Here is an 18,443-nt window from a genome sequence, read left to right as displayed (position 1 = left end):
TATTATTATATTAGATAAAATCAAAACCATTAGCATTTGTTTTAAATAGTATTTTAGTAGGGACATTGAATATTTTCCTCAAAAATATATAGGTCGAAACAGAACGAAAAATATTAAGATTATACTGATTTCACAGCTGTACTAATATTTTCAGTTTTACTGAGGAATGCTTCCTTGAAATAATACTTATTAATTTAACATTACTAATTATTTAAATGAAAACAATTGGATTGAAAAATATTTCTTTACCTTTTCTAATACTTTTTTAAGACAAAAAATTTTATTTATAAAGAATTAGTAGTGAAATATTAACATCCTTATTCAAAGAAACTGAAACCTTCCTATAAACCTATTTTAGCTATTGAAGTGTATTTATTGATGTGAAGTGATATTGAAGTTGTTATGAGAGAATTGACTTTTTGTAAGAAAAAGAGCATAAAAGTACTTCCAGTAAAATTAGATATCGAAATTTTAGACCAATATGTAAGTTTTCTATTAAAATGGCTGTAATTGCATACAAATTTTATTAATATAACTATAAATATAAAAATCGTTCTTTTATCGCTTTATTCTCGTTCTCAGCATTGGCCCGTCCGCGATCACAATCCATTGTTCACCCACGTGGTTGCGTAAGGCGCATCACACGTTTTGCGAAACAACAATTGTAATTCAATTGCTTTTTACAACACTCTTTCTTTAGATGGTTAATACAGAATTTTAATGTAGTAAATAAAATTTGTAATTGTGACAATTTTTCTATAAAATATGATTTTGTGTATAATTTTAATAGCACATTTTAAAAGCTTAGAACGCACTGGCGACTGTCCTTGCGTTGCAAGTATTCATGGACGACGGTAGCCGGATCCAAAAAATAACTCCCTGTATCTGTTAGTTCGTTTGTATACTTGACGATAGACAGCTTTGAAAAATTAACCACAGAGTTGCTAACTCTGTGTAATTTTTTTTTATTATTGGGTAATTATTATTTATTAGGAATTCATCCTCAAACGCTTGAACCTAAATGGTCACGTACAGTGTGGTTTTAGAGGTATTTTCTCCCACGAAGGTTCAGGCTGTAGAATGAACTCCCTGTCGAGATTTTCCCTAGAGAATACGGTATGGGTAAAAAAGGGTATATAAAGGTATAAAAAGGTATATAAATATATATAAAAGGTATAAACTACCCCCCTACATACTATACCCCTACTGTTGCAGGCGTCCATAGGTTACAGTGCCCGTTTACAATCAAACGGACTGTATGCTTGTTAGCCACATTTGTGGTATAAAAAAAATATATTGTGCACACTAGTAATACTTAAAAATATGACAAAAGTAAGCATATGTGTAAAGGCGAGCTTACTACTAAAATAGTTCTCTTTCATTAAACCCAAAATGGAAAGGAGCAATGTCAATGTCATTTATGTTTTTTATTTAATATTTTTTGTCTTTCTATTAAATGCATGTTGATATATGCGTTTATTATTTCTCCAGAGGAAGACTTTGTACAAACGTCGTTTGCTTGGGCACCTCAGTCCTATTCGTGTTTCTACCTTGAAGAAGTTGTGTTTGCATGGATGTGTTTCGATTTGAAGGCTAGCATATGGCAGTGAATTTACAGGGTTCAGAGCAATAACACCTGAGTTCTTAGAAATGTCAACGCATTGGTTTATCATGGGCGAAACAGTATACTCTGTTATGTTTATGGTACTGCTCATGTCTATAGGCGACCACCTTTTTCACCTTTACCACGTTTTCCATACGTTTTCGTTACGACGGTTTCCATCAGGTGGGCCGGCAGCTTGTTACTTGTTGCAGGAACTTAATGGTCGAGGGATGTTGTCAATTACCAAAGCCTAACTGCAGTTGTCAGTGCTTGCCACGCTTAGCAGGCGGGTTGGCAACCGCAATTAGGCTTTTAGAGATGTTTTAAGAGGGACGCTGCTGTCCATCCTTCACCCTTCCTTAGTCGCCTCTTACGACACCCAAGGGAAAGGGCTGGCTTATTCTATGCCGGGGCATACACGCTGAAAGAGAAATAAATCGATATCATTTATTACTATAGATTTTTTTTCAATTCAGTAAGCAAAGAGATATTGTATAGATATTGTACTAGTCACAAAATTTAGATAGTACCTAAATGTGACGGTTAGACTTAGAATCCATTCGTATCCAGAAGGGATTCCTCAATAAGATAACTACAAAAATCCAATTGTTAGCAAAACTGGCAGTGAAGAATATAAAAAAGGCCGATCCCAAAATGTGACTGCGCCACAAAAGTTCGCCTCCCGATATCTGTCCAGCGGAATTGGTTTATGTAAATATATTGTTATCAGCGATAAGCCGCAAATAAGTTGCTTATCTTCTGAACTATGTATTGATTTTACCAACTTCCTATCTGTCTGTTAGGTAAAGTTTTCCATGTGTGAGAAATGTAGGTTTTTATTTGGGTCACGTGTTGGAATAAATCTGTATTTATATACGAGTAAGTTAAACAAGTCTGTATATGGTATGGGAATGGCACAAAGTTCATATAAAGTTCATATATATATATATATATATATATATATATATATATATATATATATATATATATATATATATATATATATTAGGTATTCTTTATACAATGTAGATAAATAATATATATAGAAAAGAATTTTGAATTTTTTCCAAATTGGTTTATAACTGACGAAGTTATGAGGTAACAAACATAAAAAAAATACAATCGAATTGAGAATCTCTTCTTTTCAGTCGGTTAAAAATATCAAGTTCATGAGATAAATTCAGCCGCCTTAAAAAGATCTATTATTAAAAATAATTAATTTCAAGCTGATATGTAACATAAAACATGATAGATGCCTAACATTTATCAACATGTCCGTACGTCGATCGTTTTCCTAGAACTCACCTTGAACTTGTTTGACCCAAGCTGTCAATGAATCTCAAACAATAGATAACGTCGTGACTACGATCTGTATCTGTGGGACAATAAACTCTTTATTACAATATTGTCTTGTACATAGTTGGATATACTTCAACGGACTTATTATTATGCATTATCTTTCCGGTTTCACTGAGAGAATTTCGACGTTTTATTCTTACGATATCCGTTGTAGAGATCGTCCAACTGTATAATGTGAAATCGAAGCCATTAGCATCCTTTCTAATAGTAAACTAAATATTTTACACAAATAAAAAACGTGTGTCGAAAAACAATATTGACTTTTGAGCCTCTTGAACATGGCACGTCAAATTATCAAGTTAAAATGTGTTTTTATATTTTTTATTTTTATATAAAACATTCTATCTGTGCACTAAATTTCGGTCAATTTTGTTAAGTCGTTAAAATATGATTAAGTAACATATCTCGTATATCAAAAACCCATACACTCATTCAAATATCTACACAAACTCACATTTCTTTCATATTTTAAATATCATTAGGCAAAATAAAAATACATAATTATTAACTGCATATATTTGACTAGCATATTTATGGCGTGAATAAATGTAAGTTATATAAATAAAATACAATTTTAAATATAATTTCTTTAATAAACAACAATATATAAATTATTCATGTAACGTAATTTAAACAATAACATGAACAAATTATTTAAAACAATGTTTTATTTTATAGTAAATTTAAATCTTTTTAAATAAAAACATGAACGAGTTTAAAATTTGTATTAATAACAAGAAGCAGTTTGCACAGGGGTTGGATATTGAAACTATGCGTTAAAAGGAACGTATCCTTTATAAATAAAACTTAAGAATATGAAATTTGTGGGCGTGTTGAATAATAAATAATAAATTGTCGTGAAGGATAGACAATATTTGTATATTTTCCCAATGTTACTTCTCAGAAGTGTCTAGAACTACATTAACATTATTTCGCACGCATACTATATCATAGCAGAATTATTTATAATATGTCAAGCACTTTTCTATAAAGGATCAATAACATTTAGATAAAGTGCGAAGAAAATCTTTCACAAAACAGCTTAACTTTTTTTCTTAATTGGCGCACTATTTGGAAAATATACAATTGTATTAGTCTTATAATTGGTAACTTTTTTAACACAAATTGTAATTTTATTTATTTTTATTAATATATCTATTTGGACTTTCGTACTATATCAAATATGACACATCATTTAATAATTTGCCAAATATTTGGCAAACTATTGGATGATCCATCTAGATATGTAATGGTCTAAAAAGCAACATATTGTTATAATATATAAAAGATATACGTCTGCTAAGCTTGGCAAGTACTGGCAAAACCCTCCCAAGGGGAAACCTATGTTCAGCAACGGATAGTTAACAATTGTTGATGATGATAAGAGATAACTTTTTTATTAAATTGGAGAAGAAGGTGAAGAATCATAAGAACCGCATTCTGATATTGACGATTTAGTAATTAATATTTGTTGAGGCGAAGGAATTGCATACGATTTGTTGAAGTTTGAAGAGGAACAGTGTTTGTTTATACTGTGAGTCAACAATAAATTGTCTATCTCAAACATTATTTTTTGCCTTTTAATGTGGGAAAAATGGCGTAGCTTTATGGCGAGCAGCTTCGCATACAATTTGCATTCATCCTCATCGTCTTGGTGGAATTTTCTCTGTTTGTCCCTCGAAATATGATTTAATACGTTGAATTCATTCAACATTTTTTTATTGCGATTTTGCAAATCTGAATTTTTCGAGTGTCGTTTTCGTAGAGAGGACTCGTTGGTTTTTTCATTTGGAGTTTTTTCGTTTTTATCATCAAATTCCTCTTCAGCATCTGTTTCAGGTCCACCCGATGTATATATTATCTAAAAAATAATAAATTACTGTCTGGGTCAGGCATATAATAACTAACAGCCAAGTAATTGGTATTGGAAAATCGAGACAAACATAAGTATTCCCTAAATTATTTTAAAAGAATTCATCAGCAACCGAGTATTTTTGTAGTTAATGAGACCTTTGATTAATATTTTAAAATTTACGAGGAAATAATAAAAGTTTAATTCTTTTATATGAATTACATTAGAAATATATTGATAATTGAACATTGTTTCCAAGTAAAATCTACATTCTTTATGATCAATTACAAATTTTTATATAAACATATATATGCAATGTTATATTTTCTATCTATCTGAATCAATAGAAACAATTGTACAATCGAATACAGATTTGCACCTCCTCTTGCCCCTCGACAAAGTTTTTGTATATGAAAATTGTATTTTCAATATGTATTTTCGTGGAGATATCTGTTGTTTTATACAAGTATCAATACATGTATTGAAAGTATAATACTGTCCATCATAGACAACATAATTTTAAATTAAGAAGCCTGACATGTATATAATAATATGGATCTTGTTTCACATCTATAATATCGTATTGAATTACATATAATATATTATTATATTTAGTTGTACTTCTGCTGTTCAAATTTACAATAACATGTACGGTATCAGACATATAGAATCAAATAAAAGACGTATATGTATAATCAACAAAATTTATGATATAATATCTTACCTCCGGAATATCCGATTTATTCATTGAACAATCTTTATGTCTATCCTTCAAAAACGTCAGCAATCGAAACCCGAACCATTTTGATTGGATTTCGTTCACTTCTTTTCCTGGTGTTGATTTTCTCAATTCTCTTTTAAATTGTCCAATCAAATTTCGCACTTTTCTCTCAACAATATTTCTGTCTGTATTAAATTTTTTTGCCAAATCTATCCACGCGTCCTGTTTTTTGACGCGGTCCTTGTAATCTTCGCAATTTGAATCCCATAATTCTCGTTTTTCCTTGAAATATTCAATCAGCAAAATAGTGTTCCGTTTACTCCACTCCATAGCCTCCATTGTTTAAAAATGTGCAAAAAATAAAAACGTCCTCTCTTCTCTGAATATAAACGCAAACTGCCGGTGTGGTGTGGTGGGTGGGAGGGGTGAAGCCCGTTGTGAGACCACTCGGAGATTGTTATATAACATTGTGTTTCCACTAGAGATACATCATACATTATACATGTTATGTATACATGTATAAAACATATTCTTGTTTGTGTAAATGTGACGATACCTGTTTATTTTATTACAGATTTTGTTACTACACGATTTTAAATATAACAATGACATTTTTTTGTCTACAAACGCTGTGTAGGACGACCTCCCTTTAGACTCTAGATGGAGTGATCTCTATGAGGGATGACAGTCTATGAGGGATATCTATGTTCAGCAGTGGACAACTGATGATGTTTTTTATTAAACTGCGATCGCATTCAGTACTAGCCATATTCGGCGGCTTCACCCACCTAAATCAGTATATTAAGTAGTCTATGTGCTAAATTAGGATATAACATACCTTTGTACCAAATTTCATTCAAATCCGTTCAGTAGTTTTTGCATGAAACAGTAACAAACAACCATCCATCGTTACAAACTTTCGCATTTATAATATTAATAGGATTTATAAATTAGTCACTTATTTATTATATTACACATTTTGGAGAATATAAAAAATGAGAAATCGTTAAATGCTCACAACCATAATCCCCGATAGGATAGTCAAAGTTATTAATCAAACAAATGTGGTACAGAGCGAACTTACCACAGTCACTGGGATTCATTTGATTTGTTAAATGTATTTTTTTTATTATCGGAGAATCAGTCTGATGTATAAATTTGCACACAAAATATAAATTGATACAAAGTGATTTGTATCAATTTATATTTTCTAGATCAAGATGCAAAAAGTGTAATTAAATTAATTTAAAATTATTTTAGTTTAGTTCGACTATAGTATATAGTATGGAGACGGTTATGGTAGCATAACAGCATAACATAGGCACCTGCAGCACTAGAGGCGTCATAGGCGCGTTGTCGACCCTGAAAATATCTTAATACTTTTTAAAATTGTGACATAGAAAAAAAGAAATATTATTTTATCTATGGTTGTATTTTATAATAAAATAGTGTCGGAAACAAAACGCTTTGTGTGTGAAAACGTTAAGCGGTCACAAAAGCTAGTTGACTTTGTGAGTTACCGGGTCGGCGTTAATCAGAGCTTTGATCACTCGCGCATACATACTGAGCTGATTAGTGCCAACTGTTTATTCATTTGTTAAAAACTGTTTATATAGGGTACTTGAAATAACGTATTACTAAATGCCCAATTTATTTTAATGGCTGATAATGGAAGGGTATTCCCGCCTGCGTTACCTATGTCTAAACCTGGGACATCTATACAAAACATCTATCATTGTATCATGGAGGGAGTATATTAGCAATAAACTTTGATAGGTCTCTTCAGAAAACCATCGCTGTTAATTCCTTGTGAATTCGGCGTGATAAGCCAATTATCTAATTTCATCCTTCGTTGGTGTCCCGCCATAGATCACCATTAGCAAAGGCCGGTGTACCATTATATGTTGAACCGTTCAACCGCGAATGAACGACGAATCTAAATCTGTTGAGCGTTCTGCAAACTAGACTGCATCTTCGTCCAATATGTCTTAATGTTTGTGGGGAAAGGAATTCTTAGTAATTGAGTCTAAATGTCCCATTGCTAGCAATACAGGGTGTATTGTTAGGATCAGGTCGAACTGCATTCGGCTCCCCCTAGAAAGCATTATTGTTAATTTTATTGTTGAATTTCAAAATTTGAAGACAATGTATTTAAAGCAATTCGTCTTGCTGGTAACTTATGGAGCCAGGGGGGAAAGGGATTGTTAGTAATAGAGACTGAGAATTCCATTGCTATTCCATTGCGACCTCTTCGCGGTTCTCCCTGGTTAATTCCTGATGAATTCATCATGATGGGCTAACTGGCCTGTTTTCATTCTCATCTATCACCCTTCACTGGTGCTCCGCCAGCGTATCCCGTTAGCGCAGGCGCGGTTACCATACCATTTTCACCCATAAAAAAAAATAAAAATAAACTTATGGAGCCAGTCTTACTTTGCTAGCTGATGACGACACACACGCAGCCAAACGCACATGTGACTCATCTGATGGTAAGTGATTACCGCCGCCCATGGACACCCACCCGCAACATCAGAGAAATACCGGGTTTGTTTCTTAATAGTTCTTTAACGACTAGCGGTCCGGCCTAATTTCACACGGGTAGATAGAATTTTCGAAAATAATATATAGCATATATTACTTGTCGATTATATCGCTTATTATGGCTATATATGGTCATGTGGTCCCCACATAGAATAGGCCACTCCTTCCTTTCCCGTGGGTGTTGTAAGAGCTGACTAAGGGACGGCAAGGGATGGGGAGCATCCCTCTTAAAACATCTCTAAAGCCTAACTGCGGTTGCCAATCCGCCTGCCAAGCGTGGCAAGTACTGGCAAAACCTCCCAAGGAGATGCTTGTTTTCATCAGTGGACGGTTGAAGTCTGATATAATGATGATGATATGTAAAAGATTTTTTAAATCGGTCGAGTAGTTTTTAAGTCTATCCATTATAAACAAACAAACAAATCTTTCCTCTTTATTATAGTACAGATATATTTGTGCATATTATTATTATTCTCGCCCGTAATGGCATGATTACAAAGTACATGTATGTAGTATGTATTCACTATATGAGAATGGCATAATGTATAATACGACCTTAATGATAATTCCTTCGAAAATTACAAGAAATTTCGCAATACTGTATTATGTATGTATGTATTCAGTCGCATTATGTTCCAGAGAACGCCGTAATAAAAAAGTTGCACAAAGAAGTATTCTGTATTATTATATTAGTCTCAAACATTCACAATGAGGCGATTACGGAGCTATGACACGACGTGATAATGTGAAATCTTGTATTACTATAAAGTCTTTACCGACTTTGAAAATATAGTAGATTTTTTAATCTTTTTCAAGGGACTTCAAATAGAAAGAGGTTCTCAATTTGGCTATATCTATTCGTAATTCGCACATCATACAATAGCTACTGTATCAAATTGGATGTGGTTTTCACAATTTGATTTCTAAACGTTTCATTTATAAACTGATGTATGCTTTATCTTAATATGTCATTAACAAGTGGTCAATGAGAGTCATTAGTATTCCTACTTAAAAAATCCATGCGTAGAAAGTTAATGCGGGCAAGAGTTATTTTTTATAAAAATAAATATTATTGTATATATATTTTATACTATGCAGGTGGCTTAGAACCGTTCCTTATGTTCCGACAGACTATGGGGGAGGCCTATGTAAAGCAGTGGACGGATAATGACTAAGATGAAATGATGTAATTTTATACTATTTATTGCTATTACTTATACACTATTATTTTATAATAGAAATAATAATATAATCTTTCAAAACATAGAATTATAAACAGCGAAAATGTACTAGATTTATAATTTGGAATACAAATTCGTCTAATAGTGCTGTGTGCCCATATTTTTCTTAATGCATCCTCTTTATTTCTCACGAAAATGGGAGGCAGTTGTGAGATTAATGGCCAGATTTCACGGAGAGTTAACTGGAATAATTTCAAGTGATTTTTTTTGCCGTTTCCGACTTCGTTCGCCGATGGAAAATACTAGTTCTTTTTCGCGTAGTTCTTAGTTTTTATTTTATGTTGGTTCTTAAATACTGTTAAATGATAGGTTCTGCTCGTTTCTAGATAATGAACGTCGTTTAAGAAAATTTTTAAACAATTTTTAAAAAGTGCAATTTTGTTTTGTAAATGTTACGTCATTAGCATAACTTCATCATCATCATCGCATCAGTCGTTATCTGTCCAATGATGAACATAGGGCTCCTTCAAGAATGTAAACACTTTGAAAAACTTTTGTAAAGACGGTCCAGTACCTAATACATTAAAGCAAACTCGATTAGTCATTTTAGTATTCCTAAGCGGCTTTAGTAAGTACAAAATACATTAATTAAACTATATTTTATTAAAAAAAATACTTTTTGTATAAAATAACAATAATATTTTCGTGTTAAACAAGAATTTAGTTATAAATAGTATCTAAAATAAAAAAGAAATATTGTGGTAAATACAAATTATGTTTTTCTATTTCACAGAAACATAATGTTTTGTTTTATAATTAATTAACAAAATGATTCATTTTATTGCATAGACAAAATTACAGGCTGCTGCATCTAACTACATTTGAGTTTTTTTCCGGATATAACTTGTTTGGGCTCGGTATAATATGCCAAGGTTGTAAAATCCGTCCGGTAGTTGACCGATCAGCGCAGACAATGAGTATGGCATAATAACTAACTATATTATATAACTTGCATAAATCATTACGAAAAATTACTTAATGCCTTAATCAGGATCCTTAATTAGGATTTTTTTTTAATAATGGAAAAAACATTGCAACTAATTGATTAGAAATCAAGTTTCTAAGGGGGACCGCAGGTAGGTCGACTTGTATACCCTGTATATCACTAACAGTGGGGTTAAACTAACCTATCCATTAGTAACAATTCCTGCCACCTAATCTTTGATTTAATATCTATATTATACACATCTCATGTAAATAAATTTCCTTTTGAGACATTAACTACACATACATTACTTACATACACTAATTACACATACATTACTATTACTAGACATAAATTAATTCGAAAAATATGAATCTTATTATACGAATTAAAAAAATACAAGCCTTTGTATGTAAATAGGATGATAATATGATTTGCGATTTGATAGTTCTGTCTTGTAATTCGGATTAAACGAGTTTTAAATACTGAATACCTAAGGAACTTGTAAAAATATAAAAAGTAGATTTCGGTTCACAAAAAAAAAAAGAAAAACCAACTTCAATTACGATTGCTGCGGCAAAATCGGTTATTTTCATTTAAAAATTAAAGTATTAAACTAATTTTGATAAAATTTTTACCTGACCTATCTGTAAATATATCCTTATAGATAAAAAGAATATAACAATGCAATAAAGTGTAAATCAATAAAAATATTTCAAATAAATAAATGACGGATGTTCTGAGATAAAAAATATAAAAAAAGATATAATCGAATTGGCAGATTTCTCCTTTTATGCAGTCGGTTAAAATGTGACCTCACAGGTACATAGTAGAGTTTAAAAAATACGAATGTCGATAGTAGTACATATTTAAATGAAATCCGCGTGCCACGGCAGCGTACTAAATGTCATTAAAAATGTATTCAGTCGTTCGAATAATTAATTTAAAAAATATTTAAATTCCCAAGTGTAATCTCTAAAGGGATAATCACACAAAATTTAAAATTCACACTATTGTGGAGAATATAATATTCTTACTTGATATGCCCACATTTCGTCGAGCATATTAGAATCCAAACTGGCAACAGATAAGCCTAACGCCGTCGTTCGGAATAACATTTTTTTTTACAACACAGGGAGCAAACGAGCATGCAGCTCACCTGATGGTAAGTGACTACCGCCGCCCATGATCACCCACAACACCAACGGCATTGCTGGTGTGCAGCCGGCCTTTTAAAAAGGAATATGCTCTTTTCTTGAAGGTTATGATGTAGTATCGGTTTGGAAATACCGCTGCTGGAAGATGATTTAATATTATTAATTTAATATTATTATAATGTTCCTAATTAATCAGAGTAACTGGTTCTGGTATAACTTGACAGTTCGATATAATTATTAGAGCGTGACGTCACAGACTATTTTCAATATAGCACGGAAATTCAATACTCGGAAATCCACTCCACGATACCGATGATTGATTTACCTTTCACGTTCACTGTAATACCTGATATTGGTATTTTTATGCGACTTAATACAGGAGAAGATTTTTAATTTGTACACTCTTATTTATCATAACATAATGAAGCGCAAGAGTGTATTTGTTTGTACATGCTGGTGTCTACCAATATAAGATGGATTTGAAAAATTGTTTTTGTATTTGATAGCTGATTTCTTAAGGAAGGTTATACAATGCCATGATATGACTGCGGGTGAAGTCGTGGGATATAGCTTGTTCATCTATAAGTTTTCACCAATTTTATACCGATTTTGATAGTTCTTTTTGTAATCGATAGAACAACCCACGTCTCTGTAGAATAATAATTTAAAATAATAATAATATAATTTCAAACTGTGACTAGTCTTTATTTGCGGACTAAAAAAAGCAAGTAATAAGGTTTCGAAGCAGAAGTTTGTGTACAATAAATAAAAAAAAATCAATGCATGTACGAGACGCCTTTTTTCTCGCGTTTTAAAAGTGAGTCGTAGTCACAACAAAATTTGCTGTGATTTCGTTAATCATAACTAAAAAACAACAATTTCTACTAAAATCTAAGAGCGAAGACTAAAAGCTCTTTCATCAATGCTCGATAGTTGATATCTACAGAAAATGGAACAATCTCACTGGAAGTGGTCCATTTTCTGCCATTATTAATGTTACAGTTTATTGAATTGGATTATTAAAATATTTGACCATGTGGCTAACAATTACTTAAAACTTTCGATTTTTGAAATACTTCGGTAAATAGGAAATAAAATTCAGGTATGTAGGTTATATTTTCTATAAATCGCGTCGCGTTTAGTCCCCGTAGTGTGTTAATTTTAACACTTGATTGACGTAATAACAAACCTAGATTCTAAATTTCATTATGTCTGCATTCAATAATAAAAAAAAAATGTTATTGTTCACAAAAGAACTAGATTAGGGTCAAACAAGTATAAATGTTTTTGCTTTACCTCGGCAATTTCTTCTGCCTTTTGTTCTTATTTGCATAAACATTTATTTGCCCAAAAAAGAAAATATTTTTACATTTGCACTTGCTAAAAAAGTTTTATAAAATATTTTTCTCAAGAGAGCCTATTGACATGACAAACTCAGAGATAACTAGATTAGGTCGCGACTAAAAATTTCGAGCACACAATACTTTCTTGTGCATGTATAGCATTACCATAATAATACTGTCATTTGGCAAATGCCTTTAGAATCTCACATTCATAATCGTGTCGTCCCTTTCATTTTTAATACTATATCTAATCCTTTCCCTTTCTTTCAGAACTGGTTACGAGCCATTGCGGCTTCAAAGTAACGTATTACGAGACAACATAACATTATTATACAATGTTTGTGTATCATGCTTTAGCTTGAGAACTCTTGTTTCCTTTATTGTTGTTTTAACGTGGCAATAATTATCTACGCTCTTTTTACGTTTCTTTACGTTTCTAAGGCTTTGTATTTTTAAACGACTTCAAAAAGAAAAACGTTCTCGATTTTCCCTTATTTTCTTTTTTTCGTATATGTTACGCGATATCCTCGCCGGTTATGTATTAATTGTATCAAAGTAAAAATTGCTGTTTTTATGTTGCTAAGAGCAATAGAATTAAATTATGTACGATCAAAAAATCATGTTCGATTAATTTAATATGACTGCAGACATAAAACTGGTTTGCCATAATCTGTGGCAATTTATGTTTCTAGAATCTCGAAATGTCAGATTATTTTATTTACTAATACTTCATTGTATACAAAAATTGCGTTGTTATAATTTATTTTGAATATAGATGCACAACAGGCGTTTTTATCTCTGTAAAAGTTCTCTTCCAGCAAACTCTGGTAAGGAGCATTAATTACCAGCGGACAGTGTGCGTACTATGAGAAGAGAAAATAGTTTGGTTATTTCTACTAAGGAATAATAAATATGCTTTTAATTAATTGTTATGACTTTACTCACGTTTTTAGGGGTAAATGGTAAATCTTCCTAATAGTACATTGTTAAACTCATCATCAAATTATATAAATAGATGTAATTCAGTATTAGGTATTATTTTACATAAATACATATATAAAAATTAATTACGTTAAAACAACATTTTAAAAGATTAAAAATGCTACGAATAAAGTACGTCTGTAAACATTATCATGAACAGCTAGTGAATGCATATGCAAAAATTTGTTTCTGCCAACTTTTGTAAAACCATATTTAATAAATGTTAAATTGCAAACTTCGTTGGAGAGAACTCAAATATTTACAAGCGTAAAACGTTTATTGCATTATATTTATTCATGTTTGAAAGAGAGTTTTAACAAAGATGTGGGTAGCTCTAGAGAGCCTCCTTAAAATAAATCTTCCTTAAATGGAATAAGGAAACATAACTAAGATAAGATTGAGGCAACGATGATATCTATTAGATGAAAGTGAACACAAATGTGACGGTTGACACGAGGGTTTCGAGGTCCAATACTTTGTTGACAAACAAAAAATGAGATAAGGGTCAAAAGATTTGCAAATATAGAAGGCACTATTTAAAGATCAATAGCTATGTATAAATATAATATATAAAATAAAAGGATATATAAAATTAAGGTTGCCTGGAAGAGATAGCTTTTTAGCAATAAGGCCGCCTATTTTTGCATCTTAATCTTGTTTTTATATATAATTAAATTTATGTACCTTATTATACATTTTGTTTGTGTACATGTTAATCTTTATAATCTATTTGTTTATAGCACTAAGGTGGCAAAAAATCATACGGCCCACCTAATGGTAAGCGATTACCGTAGCCTATAAACACCTGCAATACCAGGGGCATTACGCGCGCTTTGCCAACTCTGAAGAAACCTCTTTATCCCTTTTATGAAGAATCCCATGTTGTAGTCTGAAAAAGACTGCTTCAATTTTCACAAAATTAATATTGGACGGGCAAAAGTAAACCCTTTCGATTTCGCACTCATACATATTACGTAAAACTTATACAAAGTCGTAAATATAGTAAGTTTATAGTACCATATGTATATAATTATACACATATATATATATACAAACAAAACGACTCCATATCCTGGTCCTGGAATGTGGTTTATAAGAATGCGCCCTATCTGGTCCGGCGTACCTTCATAATGAACCATTCCAGACAAAGTGAAACAACAAGAGTCCTATCTGTATATTTCAGATTATAAAGGTAAATTACGCTGGGTCTACACTAATGTGCGCCTCATGTCATCGTAAATAGGTACCACAAGTTGATCTGCTTATTAAGTTTAATAGTTTATTACATTTACATTGTTGGAAACCTTACGTATGCATAACTGATTATTACTAGCTTAAAATATAATGTTTAATATAGGTATGTGAAATGTCTTTGTATGCTTCCATTACGTTATATTATTTCTTTGGCTCTGTATATTTCTTTACAAAATATTTTAAATATTTAAGTTGATTGTTGAATATCAAGTACTTATTAGTAACATAGGACAACAGGTACAATATTTTGTATTCAACTGCTGCAATACATGAAATATGATAAAGTAAATAAACCTTTGTATAGTTCATTCTCTTTAGTATTATAACTTTTCCGTTACATATATTTTTGCTCAACTCACGATGTCAAGAGTTGTAACTACTTTTCATGTTAAAAGGTCGATGATATGTCATCACTATCATTCTTGTACCATTTTCCTGTTATATATATATTTTTTAGTGTCATTCAGTCATTTAATTTTTTCCTGTTCATCTCGTTCACAGTTCATCTTGAACAGGAAAAATATTAAATATAGGTAGAAAACTATCAAGATCTTATCCTTCAAAGTAGAAAATATATTTCAGTCAATATATCGAAAAGCAGTTATATGTTTCCGTTACATACTATGTCCGTTCATGTTAAAACATTATTTATTTAAATGTGTTCAATGCAGTCTTAAGTCATGAGAAATCATATTAGAATTGCTCAAATTATTAACTCATTATATAAATCTGCGTATTCTTTAATGCGTGCCTGGTCTAAACACCGACGTAAATTATCCATAATCATTCATGCATACAGGCACAAAACATTAACAATCGTGAATCTAGTAAAATTGATAATCAGTGTAAAAACGTGCGGAATGCCTGACCTTGCACAATACGCCGCGACGAATTGAACAGCTGGTTCTCATTAAGCAGTTGTAAGGTCTGGTGCACACTTAATGTCTGCCTCGAATTAGTATTTTGGTACTTATTAGAAGAATACGTTAACTTTATGTTATTTGCACAAGTTGCAGTAAATTTATAATGAGTTGTCAAATTTGTTAGTTATATCTCAAAGGAACCGATTAATAATTGAAAATTAAATAATGCAGTACCTATATACAAACTCCAATCTGCAAAGTTTTATACTCAAACTATCTCTTATCCACGACTTCGTCTGTGTAGCTGAGATGTGTTCATTGACCGGAATAAAAAGTAGTCGCCTGTATCCTTCTCCATCGCGTGTAGTACATATAATATATACTAAATTTCATAGTGATTGATTAAGCCTTTAAAGCACTATTTGGCAACAAACAAACGAATTCACTTTCATATTTATAATATTAGTAAGGATAATTTCTTTTTGATGTCGTCAGTAACTAAAATACAACTAGTTTTCTTTTTTTAGAACCTACTCAAGTGTTTCCGTAGGAACATATTGTCGTAGTTCATTTATGTTCCAGAACAAATAGAATATGTAATTTGAAAAGTTAAGGCATTGAGTTGTGAAGGCCTTGAGAGTCTAGCATTAAACTAACATTATTATTGCCACCTTTCACACAAACAAATTGAACTTTAATAGCTGTAACTTAATCTGACATTTTGTATGAAAAATAACAATTTGTACGTTTACATGACTAATAAATGATTGTAGGGAGAGGTGACGGTATTTTGATAGATTGATTGATTTATTATTATATTTTGGATTTTGTTACTAAATTTATTATCTTATATGTTTACTATTATTAATTAGCTGACCAGACAGACGTTGTTTTGTTCACATTATATAATTATTATAAATGTTATATTTCTAAAACTATTACTTACTAGAACTCATCATCATTATCATGTCAGTCATTAAATGTTCACTGTTGAACATAGGCCTCCCTCATAAGGGGGGTTTTGCTAGTATTTGCCACACTTGGCAGGTAGGTTAGCAACCACTAGACTTTGGTGATGTTTTAAGAGGGATGCTGTTGTCTTTAAGAACCTTTAAGATTCTTTAGTCGCTTCTACGATGCTCATGGTATAGGAACGAAAACTAGTAAAAAAAAAATTGCTTTTGTTATACTAAACACTAATAATAATTATGAACTTAACAGATTACTAATTTAGAAACGAAAAGAATTCACGATTTGTTCTTAAGTACAACATAAATAAGTGTAAAGTGTTTAACTTGTTAGATAATCTAATAATGACATTTAGGATCTAGGATAATAATATCCGTGTGTTTGTCTGTAGTTAAATGAGAACACTTTTTACTGAACGCAAATGCTCACCCATATCATATTTAATGGGCTTCTATACGTATATTTATATACGTATATTTCCACTTTGGGTTTGCTGGAAGAAAACTCTATTAGAGTTAAGCTCGCCTTTGTATTTTTGATTACCTTTGTCATATTCTTATCTACTAGTGTGTACAATAAAGAAATAAATAAATAAATATATTATAATGATAAGTATATTTTAATGATCAATAAATGTACTGTAGTCTAAATTAAATGTTAATTTAATTACAACTTTATTCTTTTTTCTTAAATTTCAATCGTACTATGATGGACATTTAAAATAACCAAATCGGTCCAATATTTCTTAAGTATTTATTAATAAATAAGCTCACCTGAAAAGAAATATTATTTTCAATTATGAATATTAAATTAAAATATGAGTAACCAAATTAACAGTTTCATTTTATTAACTAGCTATCTGTCCTGGATTCACACGTAGATAGATAGAAAGATAAATTAGTATTTTATATTAGATTTAAAGAACAGATTTTTGATATCTTGGCCTACATTATTATAATTTTATTCGTAGGGATCTCTAGTTTCTTGATACTCGGTGATAATGTAGCTTTTTATAGGTCAAAGAATTTTTAAAATCGGTTGAGTTGTTTTTGAATTTATCTACTAGAAACAAAAAACAAATTTGTTGTTTGTTTCTAGTGGATCTCTGTAATATTTCTAAAGATATAGACTATAGATTATAAATGCAGACAACGATAATAATTAAATTAATTTTGTACAGCCGTATTTCTTATGTGCAAACATACGTTTATTTCACCGTATCCTAAAAATTGATTCGAGATTACGATTTAGAGAAGTTCTTGGCGCATCACCGATTTAGTAAATTCGCATTAATGTTGCAACAAGAACGAATGATAATTTTATGCATTAGGCCTTAGCAATTGTTGGTTGTGAATCAACATCCTTGAGCCACTCACTTCTCGGTACCCGGTGACTGAGTGAGCTGTTTCGACACATATCTGGGCCAAGTACGCTTCCTTTCAATCTATTCTATTCATATTTATATATATATTTATTTATAATTATTCCTATTCATAGTACTAACTGCATAGTTGTGGAAAAAAGAATTAATAATATAACTAAATAGTATTTGCTTTAGTAAAAAAAAAATTAAGTCTAAAACGTGGGCTATTTATTATATAGAAATCTAATATTATCTCTCTGGTGTTGGTAAA

General features: G+C 31.2%; 2 protein-coding genes across 5 annotated transcripts in view; one reads left to right on the top strand and one right to left on the bottom strand.

Moving 5' to 3' along the window:
- Positions 1 to 18,443, top strand: part of LOC113512138 (brain tumor protein) — a 588,229-nt gene that overhangs the window by 121,191 nt on the left and 448,595 nt on the right. The window lies entirely within an intron of this gene.
- Positions 3,541 to 5,920, bottom strand: LOC113512115 (uncharacterized). Its single transcript, XM_026895894.3, has 2 exons — positions 5,539 to 5,920; positions 3,541 to 4,823 (listed from the first exon to the last, which is right to left on the bottom strand). The coding sequence occupies exons 1-2, from the start codon at positions 5,872 to 5,874 to the stop codon at positions 4,362 to 4,364; spliced, it is 798 nt and encodes a 265-aa protein (XP_026751695.1). The 5' UTR covers positions 5,875 to 5,920; the 3' UTR covers positions 3,541 to 4,361.

This window comes from Galleria mellonella, unplaced genomic scaffold, assembly GCF_026898425.1.
Source record: "Galleria mellonella isolate WM207_F2 unplaced genomic scaffold, CSIRO_AGI_GalMel_v1 utg184, whole genome shotgun sequence".
NCBI lineage: Eukaryota > Metazoa > Arthropoda > Insecta > Lepidoptera > Pyralidae > Galleria > Galleria mellonella.
The sequence above is the reverse complement of the archived record's forward strand: the minus strand, read 5'-3'. Positions and strand labels throughout refer to the sequence as shown.